Source organism: Acipenser ruthenus, unplaced genomic scaffold (genome assembly GCF_902713425.1).
Source record: "Acipenser ruthenus unplaced genomic scaffold, fAciRut3.2 maternal haplotype, whole genome shotgun sequence".
Classification (NCBI taxonomy): domain Eukaryota; kingdom Metazoa; phylum Chordata; class Actinopteri; order Acipenseriformes; family Acipenseridae; genus Acipenser; species Acipenser ruthenus.
The window spans coordinates 7,182-31,708 of NW_026708729.1; the positions used below are offsets into that span (position 1 = coordinate 7,182).

At 40.3% G+C, this 24,527-nt stretch overlaps 1 protein-coding gene across 1 annotated transcript; it reads right to left on the bottom strand.

The window, feature by feature from the left end:
- Positions 1–485: 485 nt before the first annotated feature.
- LOC117413102 (legumain-like) lies at positions 486–22,963 on the bottom strand (the record flags this gene model as incomplete). Its single annotated transcript, XM_059021684.1, has 9 exons — positions 22,955–22,963; positions 21,819–21,916; positions 20,300–20,381; positions 15,621–15,706; positions 11,987–12,062; positions 11,851–11,913; positions 11,693–11,759; positions 10,043–10,161; positions 486–567 (listed from the first exon to the last, which is right to left on the bottom strand). Coding segments are annotated over exons 1-9 (682 nt in total), but the record flags the coding sequence as incomplete, so codon positions are not given.
- Between the last annotated feature and the right edge of the window lie 1,564 nt (positions 22,964–24,527).

Here is a 24,527-nt window from a genome sequence, read left to right on the forward strand (position 1 = left end):
TTCCAACAGGCGCCTGCTTACCTAAAAAAGTCAGCCTGCAGGAAATGGTGAACGAACTAATAAAAACAACCGGTAGACGTATAACTGTAATACATAGAATTGATGAAGCCAAGAACCTCTCTCGCGAAGGTCTCGGACATCTGGTAGATTATATTTCTAGGCACATCCCAGAACAGCAATGTCTAGACATATTGATGGATTGCATAAATGCCCATTATGAAGCCACTCCTCTCCCATCTTTACTGCTGGCCAAAATGAATACAGAAGACCCAATCAAAGTACAAATGGAGCAGGCAAAAACTGCTATAAATCAATACATTAGATCCAAGGGTGTCAAAATCGCTAAACCCAATAAGGCTGTCCATCCCCTTGGTGCTGAAGGAAGAGCCCCCAGAAAACAAACTAACCCACATAGAGTACAAACTGAAACAGAAAGGAGTAATCAATCTCCTCAGTGGTCAGTTCCCCCACCCCAAGAACCATACCATGATCCCCGACCCGGTCCAAGTGGTCACCAGGTCCACCCGGACGCACCGCCTTTTCAACACCAGGGGCCGCAGGGTTACTCTGGGGGAAGAAGGGGTTACGGAGGTAACTTCTGGGGCAATCGAGGAAGGGCTAATTTTAACCCTCCTCAATGACAGTTCAACCAGTCAGGACAGCGCTAGGACGGGGGCAACCCCCTAGCGCAACCCTATGCTGAAGTACACGTCAATGGACAGATCTTAATGGCTCTCCTAGACTCGGGAGCCCAAGTCTCCATGATGTGTGATAGCATTGATATAGGGGGGGAGCCAATTGATGAATCTGTTGTATTGACGGGCATAGGTCAAGGAGTAGTACGAGCTACAGACTATAGAAAAGTAGTTGTAAAACACAAAGAAAATGAATCCGTGTGTAATATATTGCTAGTTGAAAAGGAAGCAATGAACGCGCAAAAAATGATAATAGGATTTTCTGACTGACAAATTAGGAATAAAATTAGTAACTGTAAATAATACAAAAATCGATGCGTCAGAAAAATTGACGGAACAACTTGACAAAACTACAGCAGAAAATAAAACTGAGTTAAGTAAGATACTTAATGATTTTAAAGCTCATTTTGCAAAAGACAAAAATGCAGCCGGACGGTATTTGGGAAAGCCAGCTGTAATAGAAGGAGGAGTACATCCCTGGCAGCGACAATATCCCATAAAGGACGAAGCAAAGGCCAGTATAAAAATTACAATTGATGAACTGTTGAAACAAGGTGTTTTGGAACCATGCCATTCTCTCACTAACACACCTATACTTGCTGTAAAGAAGCCGGACGGCTCCTGGAGGCTGGTATTGGATTATAGAGCACTCAATCAAGTAACTAAACCTTGGAAAGCTTTTCATGTGTCTGGTATGCTAGAAAATGTGAAGCGGCAAAAATTCAAAACCCCACTAGATCTAGCTAATGGTTTCTGGTCTATACCTGTTAAGGAGGAAGATAGGTTCAAAACAGCCTTTACATTTCAGGGTAAGCAGTATCAATGGGTCGGTCTCCCACAAGGGTATTGTAACTCACCCGTAATATTCCACGAAGCGGTCCAGACTACGCTTGAAAATATACCTGAGGTAATTAATTACATTGATGACATTTACTTTTCGCATGATGATGATGTGGAGCATTTAGAATGCCTCAGAGAAGTCTTAGGAGCCTTAACAGAGAAAGGGTTTCTAATTAATATAAAAAAATCTCAAATTTGCAGAGGACAAGTAGAATTCCTTGGAATGGAAATCAAGGATCAGGGTATGAATCTGAGTACAGCTTACAAAGAGAAAGTTAGCAGTATCCCTTCCCCAAAAACAGTAAAGCAACTCCAGGCCGTGATGGGGTTGTTTAATTATGTGAGAAATACTGTACCAGGATACTCGGTCCTGGCAGCCCCATTGTATCAAAAGATTTCCCAGGGTAACGCTGAGGGAAAATGGGTCTCGTGGACAGAGGAAGGCGAACTTAGGCTAACACAGCTTAAAACGCTAATACAAGAGGCGCAGGATATTACCACTCGGGTGAGTGGTAAGCCCTTGGAAGCCCACTTCCACATCGGTGAACAAGCTGCCAATAAAAAATTTGGGTTTCAATTTCACTTGCACAGAAAAGCAGTTTTGTTATGAAGAAAAAATGCTGACTGCCCTCACTAGAGTAGCACCGTTTCTGTTCAACCTAGCTCAGGATGATCTTATTGAAGTTTTCAGTGACATCCCAGGGCTAGCGACCCTAACAAGGGCATCACTGGTAGACATGAAAGCACTTAAATTAAGGTGGGATAGATGGGTTACTTTGCTAGCTGACCCTAGAATAGTCTTTACCACCGTCTCTGGGCTAGCCTCTAACCTCAGAAGTAAATTCCATCATCTTCCCCCGTTTGAAGAATGGGAGGAACAAACTACCCCAGTAGGACAGCCGTTTGTGCCTGACTGGTTAATCTTCTCAGACGGATCCTGCCAAAAAGTTGAAGGCAATCCAGTTTGCGGTATAGGCATATCCGTCGGGAAAGACAAAAATGGAATTTATGAAGAAATGCAACACCACTCTGAAGTGGTATCAGGTTGATCTGCTCAAATAGCAGAAGTAAAAGCCCTATTAAAGGGACTTCAAATGGCTCAAAATCTGGGGACGCCCAGCGAGACCATATTATTGATTACAGACTCTTGCTACTGCACCCAAGCATTCAATATTCACTCTCTGGCATGGAAAGAGAATGGTTACTCTGACCATAGGGGTAAGCATATAGCACATGCCAATATATGGAAGGAGATTGAAGCATTGAGGAGTAATAGAGTCAGTGTTCAGCATACAGCAGGTCACCAGAGGGGGAAGGACATAACCATAGTAGGGAACAATCGTGCCGATGAATTGGTGCAAGGAACAGTACAAGGCCATCAAAATTTGACCTTCCGAGCATCAGCAGCGAAGCTGATTAATCTGTTTGCTGACAGCCAGCTGTTGTCTGAATTTCCACCGGACAGGTACAGATACCAGCTGGAACAGGGGATCCTATACCGACTGTTTAAAACAAGCAAAAAGAGAGTACCCCCTAAAGCAAGCCGACAGGCCATATTAATGGCAGCTCACCAATGAGTAGGTGCACTACATAGTGCACTTTAGGGAACTCTACATCAGTTACGAGATTACTGGTGGCCTGAACTGCATGCTGAAACTGTGGAGATCTGCAAAGGATGTTTGCCCTGCCTACAAAACAATCAGAAAACTAAAGGGACAGGGGGACCCATGCTTAGTCTGAAAGGGGACAGCCCCTGGCAAAAAGTAATGATGGATTTTGTGGGACCACTCCCTAAGAGTGCAAAAGGAAACAAATACCTGTTCGTGCTGGTGTGTGCCTTTACAGTTTATACTATAGTAAAAGCCACCAAAAATTGCCGAGCCAGTACAGTAGCCAAGATTTTGATGGAAGATATACTTCCAATCTGGGGACTCCCGGAGACTTTGTTCTCAGACAGGGGAACTAGTTTCACAGGAGAGATCTGTAGGGAGTTGTGCAGAGAATTGGGGATAGAGCAGAAATTGATATTTCCTTATCATCCTGATTCTAACAGGATTGTTGAATGAAAAAATGGGGTAATAAAGAAAGCCCTCAAAAAGTGAGGCTCCCGAGTGGCGCATCCAGTAAAAGCACTCGCTAGAGTGCAGGATGCGCTGTATAGCCTGGATGTCGCCGGTACGAGTCCAGGCTATTTCACAGCCGACCGTGGATGGAAGCTCCCAGGGGGCGGTGCTCAATTGGCCGGGGGGAGGGAGGGTTAGGTCGGCCAGGGTGTCCTCAGCTCACTGCGCATAAGCGACCCCTGTAGTCTAGCCGGGCGCCTGCGGGCTTGCCTGTAAGCTGCCCAGAGCTGCTTGTCCTCCGACGCTGTAGCTCTGAGGCGGCTGCACAGTGAGTCTGCAGAGTGTAAAGAAGCGGGCGGCTGATGGCACACGCTTCGGAGGACAGCGTGTGTTCATCTTCGCCCCTCCTGAGTCAGCGCAGGGGTGGTAGCGTTGAGCTGAGCCTAAAAATAATTGGGCATTTCAAATTGGGGAGAAAATAATAAAAACGAATTGGCAACGACTAAAATAAAAAAAAAAAAAAGTGTTTGACCTCCCCTACAGATGCAAAATGGGCACTTACCTACCGTGGGTACAAATGGGTATTAACAACTATTTAAGGCATGAAGGGTATACCGCTTTCTTTCTGATGTTTGGGAGAGAAATGTCCACTCCCTTGAACCCCACGGTGAGTAACCCTGACCCAAACTTAGTTGAGCTATCCCAGCTACAGCCTTCTGATTCCAACCCCACAGAAGGAGGCTGCTTGCACGAGGGGGATTGGGTATGCTGGAAAAAATACCATAAGGATCCCAAGCCCCTGGCAGTGTATTGGCATCCTCCTACTCAAATACTTAGAATGCTAAATAGAAATACTGCGGTAATTCTACACAAGGGCAATGAGAAATCCGTCTTTCAGCTAAAAACGGTACCAAAACCATGGGCAAGATACGAGTTCTCCTAGCAAAAGCTGAAAGAAGAACCACCAGAGTGAATTGCCTAGTAATACTATTAATTTTCTTACTTTGCACTCTCACAGCCCTTATAGCGACAGTCATTTGCTTATCATTAACCCTAGACAGGAATATAGTAAAAAGCTACCAAGAATTAGGAAATAACAGACACAAGCGATCACTTAATGAATCTGAGGGACTAGGAGCTTAATTAGGAATAGGAAGGTGTTAGTAATAACCTCTGGGTCACAGACCAAGACCATTAAATATGAGTTTACAAGTCAGGACTTTGCACAAAGATGGGCACAAATGCCCTTGTCGAAAGAATAGTCAGAAATAGTAATGAGGGCCATTGAAGATGTGATGAAGGGAGTGGAACTTGATGTGACAGACAAGGGAGTAAAACTACCCAGGGAACCATTGCATGAGTATATTAGGTGTGCGGATGCAAGAAACTGCTGGATAGGTGTACGAAAAAACCAGATTGTTTTATGGTGTCAAATGCCAAAAGGGGTACGGGCAGGAGCTATTGTACTGAGATCATGGAACAACTGCATGAATATGAGTGAACTTGAGGAATGCTCGTATTGGAATCCTACGGATGGCTTAGTACGAGTCATTACAGGAAATGGACAATGTTTGAGAGGAAAAAGGAGCGTGGAAAATACTGACAGGCCGGAGAGCACACAGAGAGATACCACTCTGGGGGGCTTCCTAGCTACGGAGTATGCCACAGCTACCGGTTCTTTCTCACCTGTAAAAACTACAACTACCAGCGCTGACTCTACAACTGAATCAAGTACAGTTCCCTCTAGCCCGCCTGGCTTTCCTACCGGCACTTTCTTGAATCCAACACCTACAGTTAGTACCATTTCAAACATATTGTACACTATTCCCACTCCTTTGACCACTGAACAGATGGTTTGCTCTGACATACTGACTAATAATGTCCTTGATGCTACATATGTATGGATTGGTCACTCAGCTAGTTGGAGCAGTAAATCATGGCATTATTTGAAATTAATAACATGGGCCTATCCCAAATGTAGAGAAAATAATTTAGGTGGAGTGCAGGTAGTCAACCCTGCTACCATACAATAATTGGGCCAGAATTATACAGTAAAGGCTGGTGCTTATGAAGATTATAGGAGAATCAAAGGATATACGGACATTCCACTGGATGAGCTTGGATATTAGGCCTACAGTGTGGCTTTTGCGCAAAGACTTGAACAATATCTGTGGGGGGTAAGGAACGTTTTGGCTGGTAAATATCCCAAACAATATTTTGCTGAAAACATTGAGGAATACTTGTTCATAGCAAAGAATATGTACCAAGAACAAAAACAGAAACAGCTGGCAACTACTGAAGTGATAGGGGGACAGTGAATTGAGCACGGGTATGAAATAATAATTCGAGTCACGATTCCTCAGATAGAAAAATACTATATAGAATCATTTGATGTAATAAATTATGGAACATTGGAACCGGTAGATGGGGGTTACAAAAAGACAATACGATAATTCAATTTTGATCTTGTAGCAGTAAACTTCGAAGGGATTACTCATTGGGAAAAATCACAATGTGAAGAAACTGTTAGAATGATAATATGCTCAGAACCTGCTAAAAGAAGGCCCTGTTATTTAAGTGATTCTTATGATGAAAGGGTGGCATATTTGGTGGCTACTGTGGGGATACACCAGCTCCCATCAGGGAAATATTTAGTACAGGACACAGGTCTTTGTTTCAATCAAACCCTGTCACCTACCATCATCCCAGTGATGAAGAAAAAGACATGTGAGGGAATAATCTTGCAACCTAACTTTGATGTGGAACGAACAAGCACTGAAGTTCACACCCTCGGAAGAGGGGTTGAACATACTTATGGTATGATACTTGATTGGTTAATTAAGTCCTCTAAAGATGTAACTATTAGAGGAAGAAGATCTCCTACTATTGCTGAAGAGATGGAACAAATAGTGCAACAAGTGGATTATTGGTATTGGGGATTTATGCAAAAACAATTTGAAACGATGGCTAACCAAAGTTACAATTTTAAGGATCAATGGGATAAGATAATAAATCACTCCTCTAGTGTTAATCTTTACACACACCAAATTTTTTATGAAGCAGAAATTTATTGCATGAGCAAAATGATGGCGATGGCATTTAAGAAAAATCAGACAGGGAAATGGACATAGGACCCTGAAGCCTTTCATGGGCCTAAAATGCCCAGTGACCCTGCGAGACCACTTGGGATCTTAACCTGCCACCCTTCTACTATAATGTATCTTAGTTATGTTAGTGAAGTAGGAGAAGAACAGGCCGTAGGAAATATATTTACGTCTCCTCAATGGATGAGAATATGTAGCCAAGTGCTGTTTGAACATTGGAATGAAATATGGAAGGACAATTTCAAACAGTTTCTGGAAACATGGGTTAAGGTGATAATGAATAAAAAAAATGTAGCAATGGGACATTGGAAACGATTACTAGAGATGGCGATAAATGAATCTGATTTTACTGTGGATGGAAGGCTAGGTCCTTCTTGGTATTGTTTGAATGGTTCAATCGCTTCCGTAATCCGTGAGCAACTTGAAGAAATAAGGGATCAGACAAATTGGAACGTACAAGTCTGGAATCAGTCCAATTATGCAGGGGAAAGAAATGCATTTTCTGATTTTTTAGGGGACTATATAGTAACTCCAATAATGAGTCGACTTAGTAGTCCAAGACTGTTACTAAAAGACATTGCAAATGTTGGAGGAATATTAGGTGAAGGAATGGCCCAAATAGCTAAAGCTACGTTAACAGAAATATTAACTGCCTTTTCAGGCATAATAGGCACTTTTGGGAAGATAGGTTTTTGGATCATGATAGTATTCGGGGTAATCATTGGATTAGTATTATTAACTGGACTGCTACGTGTACTCATTCTTGTAGCCAAAATAACTCAAGTAAACCGGAAAAGAAGGTACCGCCTCCTAGACACTCCCAGAGAATTACAGACCGAACACGTCACTGAACTACAGGAGATAAAAAGGGGCGGTGAGAAGCACAAAGCACACTAAGATTTGAACATGGCCACCAACAGGAGCAATTCTTCTGACTCCTTATCTGCCTCGGGGGCTCCCGAGACTGTGTCCCGATCGTCTTTCGAAAGGCACTTATTGCAGAGTGCTGAAAGTTGGTATAGTTGTTGAGGGATAGTCCAAGATTAACTGGTGTTCGTAAGAAGCTGAGTGTGGTATGGCGGCCATGCTGCATGACGTCAAAATCGCATGGTACAGATGTCATAATCACAAACTACAAAGATCTTCTTCTCCCAAACCATTAGTCCAATTGAACCAGAAATTGGCGCACACGATCCTAGTAAGGTTGTCTTTAAGATTTGGTCAAGGGAAGTTGCTACAATAAAAAACATGGCGGCCACGTTAGATGACATCATCAACATACAAAACTGGCTTACAAAAACCTTTGTCTCTGAAACCACTAGTCTGATTGAACCAAAAATTGGTACACATGATCCTAGTGTGGTTGTCTTTAAATATTGTTCATGGGAAGTTGCTACAATAAAAAAAAAACATGGCGGCCACGTTGGATAACATCATCAACTTACAAAACTGGCTAATAACGCCTTGTAAAGTGCAGATAGGGCCATGGTTACTAAGGAACACCTATAGTAACCTATGTATACGCTATCAAAAATGTCATTGCCCGTTACCTTTGACCTCTCCTAAAGGTCACATGTAAATCTGGCTTATAAATCCTGAGAGACTGCAGATAGGGTCATGGATACTATGGAACACATATAGTAACTCATGCATGCATTCTGCGTTATTTGCTAAAGTGTTTGGTACTGGAACTGTTACTGGTACTGGAAGCCATAAAGTTGCTGGCAACTCTAGTTATAATTATTACTATTATTATGATTACCGTTGTTATTAATTAGGCATAATGTAAATTAGTCACTGAGTGATTGTCTGTTGTAAAACCTTTTTTTATTCATTACATTTCTTACTTTATTGTATTTTAAAACCCTTATTTTACTGAATTGTTGCTGTAGGTAGGCTATTTAAACAAAAGGTTCTGAATAAAAACAATGCCCAGTAAAAATAAATCTTAGTTGAAAATAAATACACTAGGACGTAGGGTAATACCTGAAATACAGTTTCTCCCTTACCTGAAGAAGTGTGTGGCCGGGTGCATGACTAAGTCTATAATCCCTTGTACCCATTGATCTTTGTTAATGAAGTCTTGAATACAGAGCTCCCCCTTTATAATGCTACGGTAGGGAGACATAATTACCAGACTGCGCTATCTGTGTTCAACTTTAATGCTAGTGGAATGGCATTATGGGGCACATGGGAGTCATGACCATTCCACCTTGTAATTGGTTCTGCTGTATAAAGGGGCAGCACTGTATCTGACCACGATGCTTCAATTAATAAACAAAGTCAAAAATGCATGTTTTCTGCTCTGTTGTTGCCATGCTCCTAATACTGGTGTCTGAGCAGTTCCAGACCCTTCTTTTATTTCAATAACAGTGTGCCTGATTCATGGAAATTGTAATAGTTCCATAACAATACATACACACAGTTTTTCTTCCCTCCCATTTTGCAGTTTGATTTGATGCTGCATAACAGCAAACTGTAAAGTTGCACAGTTTTCGTAGCATCTCAGAATGCACATGCCGCCATACTTTCAGATTGAATCTACCCGAGTTATAAAACATGGTATATACACTTTGTGTACCTATTTCGTCTTTACAAAGGCAATCTTAAGTTATATGATTCCATGGAAATGTAGAAATATCATAATTTGGGGAATTTAAAGAGGTTTTATGAATAGAGTCCACAATGTTAAAACACTTTTTTTGCTTAGCACAACTGTTCTTATTTAATACTATTTAAATCACAGTTCAAATCAATAAATACAGTAGAACCTCAGAGTTACAAACACCAAACTTACGAAATGACCGGTCAACCGAACCCCCACTTTCAACTGGGAGTGTGCAATCACTCAGCCAGGTGTGCAAGGCAACCAAACAGGCTGTTTTCTCTTTTCAAGCCAAAGTAGTCTGAATGACTAGCACTACAATAACCCAGGTTTTCCTGGACGTTTAAATCTGTGTTTCTGCTACAGTTACGATTTCAATGGTAAGTTAAATTTAGCTTTTTTCCTTGTACAGAACCGTTTTAAATCCTTTCAGACCATAAAAATATGAGTATTGCATTACTATGGTGTATCCTTATATTACTCACCAGATTAAGGGTGTAGATAGCAAGTGTACACATTTATTAAAACCATGTGAAAACTAATTTTCAGAGTTACGGACACTTCAGACTTTCCAACAACCTCCATTCCCAAGGTGTTCGTAATTCTGAGGTTCTGCTGTAATGATTTCTTGCTACTATCCACCCTTAACTGTCTATCCTTTTGCATGTTTATATATTCTACATCTTTATCCTTTGTAGTGTTTATTTAATATTAGTTTGGATTAGTAAAACAAACCTTTTCAGTGTGCTCCATCCACAATCTGCTAAATACATCTGAAAGAAAAGTGTTTCTTTTTTCATCATAGAAACATGCATAGGATTCCTGGTTTGGGAGGCTTGCACAAACTCCATACACTATAAAAAAAAGAGATATCGGAGATGCATTATAATTCTTATACTGCAGAAATGAAGAACAGTTTAGCACTTAAACACATTTATTTAAATTTCCAAATGTAGGGATGGAAATACAACTCCCATTGCATAGCAGTTTGATCCATTCTTGGTTTTACTACCCATTTCTTAAGACACACCTGAGCTTATTACCTATACACTGTGGCTAATCAAGCTTGTAGTAAAACCTGGAATGGGTGAAGCTGCTGTGGAATATGGCTCTTATTTCCATCCCTGAAATGATTATTAAAAGGCAACATACTACTGCTGCTATTTATTTTTCTTCCAAAATCCTCAAAACTCGGTAAAGAATTAGTTAAGGAGGAGTTAAGTTATTTTGTGAATGGAAGTAACAAACAACAAGCTCTTTGCATGATGTTCAATACTGTCCATTTAAAAGGAAACCTTAGTAAGTGTTACAGTAGATTAATTTGAAGTATGCATCAATTAAGAATACGTTCAATACTTGTGGATATTGGTTATTATACATGATTAATCCATGTTAGCATTAGGGTTAAGTAAGTATTATTGTTTGCTTCATTATAATGTAATAGTAAGTCTGTGGCAGGGCTCAGACCCTGCACGTATAAATTGTGAGTTTTTGTGTTTGTTTGGTGTTCTTTGAGTTGAATTTGTTTGGCAGGGATGGGGTTAAAATCCCATCCCTGCAAAACATATGCGTGGAATGTGGCCATTCTCAAATTGGTTAATTGATTGCCAATTGGGGATGGCCACCTGTATATAAGATGAGCTGAAAACCAGTTCCTTTAATTCTCCAACTAGGACGAGCAGACTGTGTTAAGTCAAGAAGCTGCAGGATCTGGTAAAAAGTGCAGTGCAGTGCAGTGCAGTGCAGTGCAATGTAGTGTAGTGAGTGAAGTGTAGTGAGTGGAGTGGAGTGTAGAACTGCAAACTGGAACCTACGTTTAGTTGTGTAAGTGAGGCTAGGTTCCTGGAGCGGGATCTGCCTGTGTAGGGGGAGTAGCACATGGCCCAACTACATTTAGTTTGTTAGCTGCATTTTTGTTCAGTGTTTTATTTTGAATGTTTTGTTTAAGCAACACCACTCCAACTATGAGTAACACCATTGCTGGTAGCTTGGTGGTAGCGCATGCTATTGCTATCATGTGAACCCTTTAGGCATGACAGTGCTCATACAAACACCATGATATCATGTGGACCCTTTAGGCATGACAGTGCTCATACAAACACCAAGATATCATGTGGACCCTTTAGGCATGACAGTGCTCATACAAACACCATGATATCATGTGGACCCTTTAGGCATGACAGTGCTCATACAAACACCATGCTGCCACACACCGGACGCATCAGTGGCAGTTGGCTGGTTTGAACAGCATGTATCTGACACCCTCCATCTCCCCCAATCTGAACATTATTAAACCTCTAAGGCCATTCTGAAGAACAAATGTCAGTACTGATTTCCAGCTCCTCCACCATCCCTGAATGAAATAGTAAATACATGAAAACTAACCATTGATGCTTTCTGGCAGACTGTTGAGCATTGAACCAGAGTGGCAGCTTTCAACAAAAACCGCCATCTAAAATATTTCAAAGTAGATTCATGAGATTATTAAACTAAAATAACAAAATAAAATATACAAATTTAGTGTTATTTTATTGTATACCTACCTTTGAAAATCTCTTATTTCTTGACATTTCTCCAATGGTATTAATTAAGTCTGAGGTGTATAACTAGAATGAAAATACTTTAATTAAAATAATAGTAATACAAATACTCAATAAATTGAAACGAAAAGTTACTTACAAGGGTTTTAGGAAATGAAAAGATCCCTTGGCTGCCATGGTCTGATAAGTAGATAAAAATGGTATCATCACATCCACTGTGGTGATAAAGAAAAATATAATAATAATAATAATAATGATAATAATAATAATAATAATAATAATAATAATAATAATAATAATAATAATGTTTGCATTATTACAAAATAATTAAAGGAATAAACAAAAAGGCTGATTTTCAAAAACAAAACCAATCACACCAGCTTATCCTTCAAGACAAAAATCTGTATATATGATGAAAGCCAGGTCCTTACTGGAGAGATTAAGACGATATAATTCATCATTTATCTTATATATATATATATATATATATATATATATATATATATATATATCCGAGCATTTTGTTGGCCTTCCTTATAGCTTCCCCACATTGTCTAGATGAAGACATTTCTGAGTCAACATAAACTCCTTGATCTTTTTCATAGATTCCATCTACAATTTCATTATCTCCCATATGGTATTTATAATGGACATTTGTATTGTCTGCATGCAGTACCTTATACTTTTCTATATTAAATGTAATTTGCCATGTGTCTGTTGTTTATTTAGCTGACGCCTTTATCCAAGGCGACTTACAAGGGTGTGTGAACTATGCATCAGCTACAGAGTCACTTACAACAACGTCGCACCCAAAAGACGGAGCACAAGGAGGTTGAGTCACTTGCTCAGGGTCACACAGTGAGTGAGTCAGTGAGTGAGCCAGGAACCTCCTGGTTACAAGCCCTTTTCTTTAACCACTGGACCACACAGCCTCCTTACCTCCACATACCTCCTTAGGTATACCCTATAATTCAAGGATTGTATTGATTTTAATTTTACTTATGTAAACACATATTTTACTGCAGGTGTGCCATACCCACCAGGAATGTACAGTATTTACACAATATGCATGATTATAAATTCAGTCAGATTTCCATTGGCTTCAGACAGACATGACTTACAAAGCATGCTGGGTTCCAGAATACTCAAGTTCCGGATTTATTTCAATAGGGATTGGTCAGGACCACAAAATGATGCCACTACAGAATGACAGTATGTAGAGGGACTGGATTAGACAAGTCTTAATGTGCAGGTCCTACAATGCTTGAATGAATGTATTTTATACCACGTTAAATTGATACACCCCCTACAGTTGAATTTTTGTTTAATACCATGTAATTGGGCAACATTGTGAATTTTTATTTTAATACCAACATTTATCCCAGAATTTAGATTTCATCTACCCCATAGTTAACTCTGACCAATACTTTAAGAGCAGTACAGATACCAGGACCAGAGGAAGCACAGCTGGGAATTAAGTGGAAATAGACTTTGATAGGGAAGGAGACAATTCTTCACACAGAGGGGTGAGGGTATGGAATGGGTTACCTAGTCATGTTGTTGAAGCAGAATAGATGGGCTAAATGGCCTCCTCTCGTTCGTAAGTGCATAATTAGTATGGTGCTAACTACAGGCACTTCACACAGCACTCCACTGAACTGAAATCATTATAATAGCTACTTTTTAACATGTACATGTACGATTTTGCTTTGCTATATGGTTAACAGTAGTTTGTATATTTATTTTACTAGGTCATATGTACCAAATGTTTTTAATGTTAACATTCAATACCTTTAGTGCATACTTTAATGCAATGCCTGACCAGAATTTTTAGCATAGCTCCTAAAATGAATAAAACACAACTTTAGAGTCCTGTGACAGAGACGATTGATTCTTGGTGTTAAATCTCCCTCCCGACCTGTGAGGGCGCTGTGTAAAGGGAACAGTGTGCCCTGGACTGGATGGCCAGATAATTCATTCCCAGGGTTAGATGGAAGTCGGCAATCTAGAAAGGGGCGGAGCTACGGTCCACTAAATCATCGTCCCGGAAGGGAAACAATGTGGCAGCCGCGGATAGGAGGAGCGGTTGCACTCGTTAGCCAAGGGGTAATGATTAATGGTACAAAAGGAGAAGAAGCAAAGTGATCTGTTCCTTTGTATGGTTAAAACCTGAACTGGAAGGAGAACCCATATTGTTATCATGAGTGTTTTGTTTGTTTTTGTCATGTCTAAAGAAGCACTTTGTTTGTTGTTATAGATAGCTAAACACAATCTGGAGCTGTCGCTAAAGGCCAGTAGTTACCTGGACAACACTGCACTATTGTTCACGATTCACTGTATTTGCACCATGAGCACTATAGCACTCACTGTGGACTTGTGATTGTGTTTGTATTCCATGTGGGTGTTAAAGATCAGGATTAAAATGGAGCAACACACGCCGCTGTATTGCCTGTTGTCATTATTATTATTTACTGTCTTTTGTCATCAGACTTGGGATTGTACAAATAAAACAAATTATTGTACAAATTATTGATCACCGCAGCACCCCTGCACCTGCACACTGTTAACCACATTGCCACAAGCACCTCATTTAAATATCTGAGTAATTTGTTTCTGGTATAGTAACTTTATTTCCAAAAAATGTTAATTATGATTTTTTTTTACTTGGAAAGAACCAGGAAATTCTGTAAAACTCACAATCTCTTTCCTTTAAAGCAGGTGATAATGGGCAGCTCCACAATTCCAGAGGTACATTTCAAACACTTTAAGATGTTGGTAATCATTAGTATAATCATGAAGTGGCTTTTTACTTGGGCATAGTATGTCAATCAGTTAGGACTGTAATTCAGATAGAAGCAATTTGTCCACCTTTCTTGTTAAGGGAGAAATGCTCATAAAATACCATGATGTTGGACGTATTCAGACTAACTGACTTTTTCATTCACGCTCGGATGGTATCAAAGCATCTGTGATGTTTGAGGGCTGTTTTCCTTCCTGTACATTACTACTATTGTAGGCTATATTTACAACGATAAAAAAGGTACTGGTACGCTGTTGTAGTATCTTTGTCATCCTCCATCTTTATCATTTTTTTTGGCACAGGGCCAAAAATGTATAGCAAAAGCATTAAAAAAATGTGATGTAAGTTATTGGATTTATGTCTACAGTGACATTGTTTAAGGACATTGCAAAAGTAAACTTCCAATATTGTTACAGGTGATTATTACACATCCAAATAAAGAAAACATTTCTTTACTTACCGAAAACATTTTAAAAATTATAAATAAACCAAAGGACTTTGAGAAAAAGTAGTCTATCCTGCTGCAGTCACTTTCCTCTGCTACATAATTGAGACATTGAGAAAGTTGTATTCTTTGTCACTGACTGTTTCATAAGAATATAAGAACATTTACGAACGAGAGGAGGCCATCCAGCCCACCTAAACTCAGCTGACTGATCTCAAACCTTAGTCAAGTTGGGTCTTAAAGGATCCAAGTGATTATGCCTCAACTATATGAGAAGGTATCCCATTCCATCCCCTCACCACTTTCTGTGTAAAGAAGTGACTCCTTCACACTGTCCTGGTTTCTGTACTGTGCTTATAGTAATGGTTTGGGTTAACCATCTCAACTCCTTTGAAGATTTTAAAGACTTAAATCATGTCCCCCTTGTTTCTTCATTGTTCCAAGCTGAATAGATTTGCTTCGCTCAGCCTGTCTTCACAGTTCAGAGTACAACAAGTTTTAAATGCAGTAGAAAAAAAATAGACCTACCTCTCTATAACTTTTTTAGTTCCTGTCTTTGTGACAGCTGATTCATCTCCACGGAGTACTGCTAGAAAATTATCTGCAGACACGTCCTGAAAGATATTACAAATTAGAACTAGCAGGATGTTGTACACCTGCAGCAGCAGCAAAATAAATAAAAATAAAAATAAAAACTGACTGTAGCTAGGTAAGGGATAACACACGACAGGGCGTGGATTGTGTTGCATTAACATATGGCTGTAGTTGGGTGGCAGGCACGGAGTGAAGCTGAGTCAACCAACGAAGCTGTATGTTAATGAAACACAACGCAAAAGCCCTGGAGTGTGTTATCCTGCTTATAAAACAGATACAATAAAAAAATAAAAAATAAAACCTTTTTTTATTATTTCAACGTTTCCATTTATTGTAAAATGTTCTATTGAAAATGGAAAAGGTGACAAATTCATGAAATATCCACTAGGAGGAGCAGTAGAAAGTGTTTCCTCCTCTTTATCCTTGAGTTTTGTGGGAGGACCCACAGATGAAGATGTTGAAATATTGCTTCTAATACAACCTAAAAAACTGAACTCCACTGCTTTCAGTTTTGAGCCGAAGCAGACCAGTAGGTTCTTAAACTGGATTCTGATCTGTGGCCAGTAATCGACATTATTTCTCACGACTCCAAGCCAGCTTTGTTCAGTAGATGCACAGCAGTGCTTCTAATGCTGTGGTCCGTATAGCGATGAGAGAGCGCTGCTTCCAGCGATAAGTGAGGCATCATTGAAGCCAGGTGATTTACTCCCATTGTTTTTGGAGTATACCAGATAGCTTCATCTGGGATTTTGGCGAGGGTGAAGGAAAAAACTGCCAGCATTAGGGGGCATTTTAACTCAAACTCATTAAAAGTCTTCAACAGCCAATCAGCGTGTAGAATCAGAACATTCTGTTTTATAAGTATGCAATAAGACGAGACAGGGTGTCCGTATACACCCAACATACGGATGCCTTGGGGCTTTGTGAGACTCGAGGCGAAGCCAAGGGCCTCCAACCCCAGAGAAGTTATGTCGAGATCATAAGATCATTTATCTCATGATCTTGTTTCATGAGATAATTTATCTCAGAATTTCAGTACAAGTCGTTTTGTCGAGATCACAAGATAAATTATAATAGCCACAGTGCAGTGACTTGACAAACAAGAACATGACAGAGACAACTTGCTCTTAAGTGTACTGTCATTCTTTATATTTATTTTTGTATACAACTGTAAGTCGTCCTGGGTAAGGACGTCTGCTAAGAAATAAAATAAATAAATAATAATAATGTATTCAGTTATATTGTGATAAAGGCTTAACACAGCTGGAAACTGTTTCATGTCTGTTAGTAATTCATGGATACCACATCAGTGTACGCCATCTTAGACGTATGCTTGCAAGGCTTGGTCTTTTCAGACGCATATAATTGAGTAAACACCACCCAAGTCTTTGCCGTGTTGCTTGCACCTGTGTGCAGGTCAACAGTCAATGATCTTCTCGTGATGTCGAAAAAAACGGTAGTCATTACTTAGGTTTTCTCGAGATATTGAGATAAATGACCTAACATCACATAACAAACATAACGAAGATTTTTTATTTTCTTCCCCATGGCTTCAACTAGCTGGCATAGACTGTAATTGCATTATACATGCAAATAATTTAAAAAACACAGCTTAACACACACTGATGATAAACTAATTTGGGTGCAGCTTGATGTTGTTGGACAGTGGATTTTGCTTAGAAATAGTTGATGTTGTGCTTTAGTCTTTCTAACACTTTGAATTCACTGTCAATTTGGGGGTGATGTCTTGTGTAAAGGCGTGATGTACTGTCGTTGAGGTTCGACTCTCAGGTGTTTACAGTGAACCAAGACATGGCATTAGGTATGTTAAATATCCCTTCTGGTAATGTCACCCTCCACTTCTTATAAAACCGTTATATACTTAGTTACAGCAATTACCCCCCCCCCATTGTAAAAGTATATTGGTTGAGGCAGCAAACCAGTTGAATATCCAGGTAATGTCCATCTTTTTTTTTTTCCCTTTGTAGCCAAAATGTTATGTTATTGATAAACTACTGATACAGCCTAGATCGTTGTGCCTATTTATGCTTTGAATTGATGTTAAAAGGTGTTGCATGGACTGTGATCCTTTACAAAAGAGAAACTATAGTCCTTAGAAAATAAGCTAACCATACACACTAGACACTACAAATTCAGTGAATACCCAGTTCAGACTGTTTTGTCAAAAATTAAATACCAGTTTTTTGCCTTTTTCTGTTTAGTTAAATTACTTACTGTTTTGCCATTCTTACCAATAAATAAATAGCAAGAGCATACGCTACAGCAACTGATGTCATTTGTAAGTGACACTGCAACAGCAGTTGTGATGGAGAGCTCACCACCTAGTCGCTAAGTCACTTTGGATAAAAGTGTCTGTTAAATGATTCATTACTACTAATAAAATAACAATATTGTTCTGTATACGTTAGTCTGAGATCCAGCGTTAAGGCATAACTTTAAAACACCATGATCACAAGGGGGGGTTAGTGTCTCAAACCACTCAAACCCATCTTGCTACGGTCAAGAAATAAATTATATACAAAGTTAAATAGGAGTAGCCATTGTAAGAGAGGGTACAAATTTAATTCAGATATCCGCAAACTCTTTAACACCTCTCCCTTCCCCGCACCCCCCCTGCTCCAACCCCTACACCCACTGCTTCCCCTACTAACTCACCCTCCTTCTCCACCTTCTCGCCCCTCTCAGACTCTGACCTCTCCACCCTGCTCCAGGGTCACAAACCCACCACGTGTGCCCTGGACCCCCTCCCCACTCACCTCTTTCAAGCTGCTGCTCCTGCTCTACTTCCCTTCATCTCCTCCCTTCTCAGCACCTCTCTCCTTTCTGGTCTCTTTCCCTCTGACTTCAAACAAGTCTCTATCACTCCCCTCCTCAAGAAACCTACCTTTGACCCCACCTCCCTCCAGAGGTACCGTCCTGTCTCTCTCTTACTCTTCCTCTCCAAAACCCTCGAGTGGGCTGTACACCGCCAGCACTCTGCTTTCCTGTCCAACCACTCTCTGCTCGACCTCTCCAATCTGGCTTCCGCTCTGCACACTCCACTGAAACCGCCCTCCTGTCTGTCACCAACTCACTGAAGTCTGCCCGAGCTGCCTCTCTCTCCTGTCCTAATTCTCCTCGACCTGTCTGCTGCCTTTCACGCTGTTGATCACTCTATTCTACTATCATCTCTCGCTGACCTGGGGATCTCTGGCACTGCTCGGGCCTGGTTCTCCTCCTACCTCTCCAACCGCACTTACCAGGTAACCTAGCATGGAGCAACCTCCACACCTCACCCTCTCTTAACTGGAGTCCCCCAAGGGTCAGTCTTGGGTCCTCTCCTGTTCTCTCTCTACACCCGCTCCCTGGGCCCCCTCATCGCATCCTATGGTTTCTCATACCATTTCTATGCTGATGATGCTCAGATTTTCCTCTCCTTCCCCACCTCTGACTCCACCACCTCCTCCCGTATCTCTACCTGTCTGTCTGCTATTTCCTCCTGGATGCACTCGCATCACCTCAAACTCAACCTCTCTAAATCTGACCTCCTTTTCTTTCCCTCCTCCTCCCCCTCCTCTGATCTCTCTATCTCTGTTCCTCTGGAATCTACCACACTCTCTCCCTCTTCCTCCGCTAAGAACCTTGGAGTCACCCTGGACCCCTGCCTCTCGCATTCTCAGCACATCTCCACTCTGGCACGCACTTGCCAATTCTTCCTGAGCAACATCCGAAGAATCCGACCCTTCCTCACCAACTACGCCACCCAGCTCCTGGTCCAGGCCTTGGTACTCTCCCGCCTAGACTACTGCAACTCCCTCCTGGCTGGCCTCCCTGCGTCCACCACCCGTCCGCTCCAGCTCATCCAGAACTCCGCTGCCCGCCTGGTGTTCTCTCTGCCTCGCTTCTCCCACGCAACTCCACTACTCCGCTCACTCCACTGGCTCCCGATCACCGCTCGCATCCAGTTCAAGACTCTTGTACTAGCCTACAGATGCCTTGACCAGACTGCACCCAGCTACCTCCAGACCCTCATCTCTCCCTACACCCCCTCCCGATCTCTCCGCTCCTCCTGCACTAGAAGACTGGCTCTACCTCCTCTACGCTCCCCTGCCTCCAGAGCCCGCTCCTTCTCCACCCTCGCCCCGCAGTGGTGGAATGACCTTCCTACAGATGTCAGGACTGCCCAGTCCCTGACCACATTCCGGCGCCTCCTCAAGACTCATCTCTTCAGAAAGCACTCCTCTGTTTTTCCCCTGAGACACTTATCGCCCTTCCTTAAATGCGCTTTACTTGCTCTTATCTGCCCCCTATTTTACTGTATTTAATCCTGTACTTCAGAGTACTGTAATCTGCCAAGTGTTTAATCTGTAGTATTTTGTATTTAATCATATCCTGATGTAACTATCACTGACACTGTTATCTGCTGTATTATTGAATCTTATTTTGTCACACTTGTACTTGCTTGAACCAAGTCATTGTATTTATCTTGCTCTTAATTGTATTATTACTTGTACTGTGATATTTGAATTGTATTTGCTTACGATTGTAAGTCGCCCTGGATAAGGGCGTCTGCTAAGAAATAAATAATAATAATAATAATAATTGTAGCTTACATCTCCAGTGTAATTCTTAGGAACTCCCTGGTAAACATTTTCCCCACGAGGTACATTAATGACAACACCTTTACAAGGATTGCTGTTGGGGAAAGAAAGTTTCAAAACATTAATTTATTAATACACCTAACTAAATTATTAGTTTATTAATTTACATTATAAACAGAATTTTAAATGTAATGTAAAATATTTCCAGTTTCCCCAATTATAATGAAAAATAGTTATCTGGTCCAGGCTGGACCCTGGCTTGATTTATGCTACGGAGAATTGAAAAATACTACTAATATAATACAATAATAATACAATTTAATCTTCAAGGCTTACAGTTTACAACTTAAACTGCCACATTCAGGTCCCTATCATAGAGGAAGATGTACATGTATTATTGTTATTATTATTACTGTTGTTGTTGTTAGACACAGTGGAAATGTTGAATCACACATTTGGTTGTCAGTAACTGTAGCAGTGTGGCAGGGTGAAAGCATGTGTGTGTGTGTGTGTGTGTGTGTGTGTCAGTGTGTGTGCATGTGTGTGTGTGTGTGTGTGTGTGTGCATGTGTGCATGTGTGTGTGTGTGTGTGTGTGTGTGTGTCAGTGTGTGTGCGTGTGTGTGTGTGTGTGTGTGTGTGTGCGTGTGTGTGTGTGTGTGTGTGTGTGTGTGTCAGTGTGTGTGCGTGTGTGTGTGTGTGTGTGTGTGTGTGCGTGTGTGTGTGTGTGTGTGTGTGTGTGGAATATTCGGTTGGCAGGGAGGGGAGTAAATTTCTCCCTGTCAAAACACGTGGGAATGCGGCTGGAGCCGTCAGTTTGAATACATGATTAAATGAGTATGCTAGCCACAGGTGTATGATCACAATCACATTCCGTGCTGTGATTACGTCCGTGTCCGTGTCCGTGTCAGTGTCCGTGTCAGTGTCCGTGTCCGTGCCAGTGTCCGTGTCCGTGTCAGTGTTTGTGTTTGTTTAGTTGAGTTTTTGTGTTTGTTTGTTGAGTTTTTGTATAGCCTGTTATTTTGGCCCGTGTGTTTGTTTATGTGTTTTGTTCTGTTAATGTTTAGTGTTTCCTTATTTTTATTTGTTTATTAAATGTGCGCACCAGCGCTTAAACCTGCAAGCTCTGCCTTCCTGGTCAAAACAGCCTTGCCAGTGACATCATCCTTGCCACAGTAACATAAGCATTGTATGTAAAAAAAGGATTTTCCAAGGTTCCGTACCAAATTTCCTTGAGATGGACCAGAGAGCCAATGGACTAACGTTGACTAGGCTCGAACAACTACATCCCTTAATGTAACATTCTTTGAAATTACATTGATCTCCAGTTACTTCTGTATTGTATAATGCAAGCAGCAATGCACAATAGGGTTATAGATGCACAATATGTGCTTACATAAACATTGGAATTTACACGATAGTAGTGTTTTTCCTTGTGTTTTGTTTATGACAGCACAAAACCAAACCAGTTTTAACATTAACATTACTGTTTATAACTTCCACTAGCAATTATGAGAACTTTTGAATACTTACTCTTCATGATAGGCAATGTCGTCATACATCATAACCACTATCTGCTCATCTGGAATTCCATTTTTTCGTGCAATGTGATATGCATGGCAAACATCAGCCTATGGTAGAAGATTTAGTCAATTAATACGAATTAAAAATATAATCCCAGCCAGTGTTCTCCTCCATCAAAAGTAATGCTCCAACTTCTTTACCACGTTCAGTACTTTTACCTGATACAAATGAATTAAGGGATAACCTGGCCTGGGCCTAATGGTTAAGTCCGTTATACTAGTCGTAGTACAGTATTTATTTAATTATGCAGTTCATACTGGAATACAAACTGCTGCTTACATTTCTGTGTCGACTGCTATCCACAGAGCAGTTTGTGTCTCAATGTTATAATGTTATATGTAGCTTGTTTGTTTAACCTAACAAAGCTGTGGGTATACAGTTCACAAATCAAATCTGCAAAGGATGAGTGTCAATTAGGACCCAATTTGACCCATGCATTTACTGGAAAATAGAATGTTCCCTACAAGGAGTTGTTCTTTTGTGCAAGATCAGCGTGGGTTGTAGTGCACAGTGTTATAGCATTTACGATTCAGGAATAACCTTATTTGTGTTTGTTTATGTTTCTTAAATTGAAGGAACACAGATTAAGAACATCTGTCCGGATGAAATGATTGCTAAAATCATTGATTTTTATACTGGTCAGACATTGTATTGTGCTTTATGTTTTTATATAGCCTACACCTTATGCTAGAAAAATAATTATCAATATTTGTTCAAATAGTGTATTATAAACCTGGTGTATCATCTCAGCCAATCAGGAACCTACAGGTAGATGCGCTTTAAAGCTAACAGGAGTTTAGAATCTTGAAACTCGCTTTAAAAGACTACATATATTTCAAGCAGTCTAAGCAATCCAGTCCAAAATATTACTTAAAACACATTTTAAAAATGTCCTCGAGACACTTACATGTTGCCACTGTAAATTTTCAAGCAGGTGCTTATTATACTTATTTATTTGTTAAGTAGTTACCTGTAGAAGGCTATATTTCATTAGATATTTGGAAGATGTACTTATTTATTTCTGAGTCGTACAATAATATAGCATCCTATTTACCCACACGTTGTTCCAGCTGTGTCTTACTTACCTGTTTCATGTCATTGTTTACATTCTGGTACAAGTGCTCTTTATCAAGAGACTTTGGAAGATGCCTATCTCATCTACTGCTTGTGGTGCAGTACATGGGTTTATGTCACATTTTTAATATTAAACTGACAATAATGTAAACAGATTGAAACATTATTAAATATTGAGCATACTTCTCCACAGCCACACGATATGTGTTTTCGAATTAAATGGCTTTTACACAAACATAAACGTATATATCCTCTAACACAGTGCTGACCAATACAGTACATCAAGTAATTCAGTCTATTTTTGTGGATCTCAAACTTTGTGCCCCATTATCCACCATCAATAAAGTCAACAGTAGCTTTAAGTAAATAATAATAATATATTTAAAATAAAACCAGAGGCAGAAGAAAAGCATCCATGCAAAATGGCACGGAGGCTCCACTACTTCACATCAGTAAACAGGCCTACATACTTCTTATTGTATTATGCAAGCACTATTCAAAACTATTTAGGTTTATGGTGGGTATTTTTGTTCATTAAAAAAAAAAATTGTTCAGATTTGCCCAAAGATCTCCCAGAAATCACTCATATCCACACATGATTTAACACATAATTGCAGGTATTAATTGTTTCCCAATATGTTACATGTGGTTCACAATAAAAAAATCCATTTGGGACACGACTACATTACAGAAGCTAATTGTAAAGGCAGTATTGAAAGAGTTCAATGAAATATATTATTCTCTTACCCAAGGTTTCTAATTCTTGTCTTGTTTCTGTTTTTGATCACAACATTTATTTAAAAAAAGTTTATATCTCAAATATTTTTCTTGTATATGTGCATTGTTCTTGTAATAAAAATTTCAAAGATGGCATTGTGCACATGTTGCTGTGAAACCCACCATTCAAACACGACACTCTAGTGACATCTTAGGCAAAGTTACACATATATAATATACAAATACGGACTGGAGTTGAGGTTCATGGTGGAAAGCAATTGTCCCAGAGGGGGATATAGTGTCCTCAAGGGAATTATATTGTCCAAAGTCGAAGGCTGAGGGCTGTATTGTCCCCTGGAGGACACTATATTGTAGGCACAATTGCCTGGAACTAATAACTATTTTTGATATAAGTACATAGCTGGACTAATCTTTTGGATTCACTCTTGAGCACACAGTATGCAGGGCAGCATGTGAACTATGGACTGGAGCAACTTCCGAGCACCCAACACAAAGGAGGGGGTAGTGAGCTTTTGACCAGTGGACTTTAACTGAACCTGACACAAAGGAGGGGGTAATGAGCCTTTGACCAGTGGACTTTAACTGAACCAGACACAAAGGAGGGGGTAGTGAGCTCTCTGACCAGTGGACTTTAGAAGGAAGTCATAATTAGATCATTTATTCATCCCATGTAGGGTGAGGCAATCCATTGTCCAAAACAATGGAAGACAGTTGTAGGGGTAATGTATCGGTCTTTACGTGAAAGTCCTATAACAACTGTTAACTTGCAGCAAGAACTTTGAATTTGTTTCCGATTTGGTTCCCGAATTGGTTTCTGTGTCTAACATGGCTTCATAAGAGAAGATA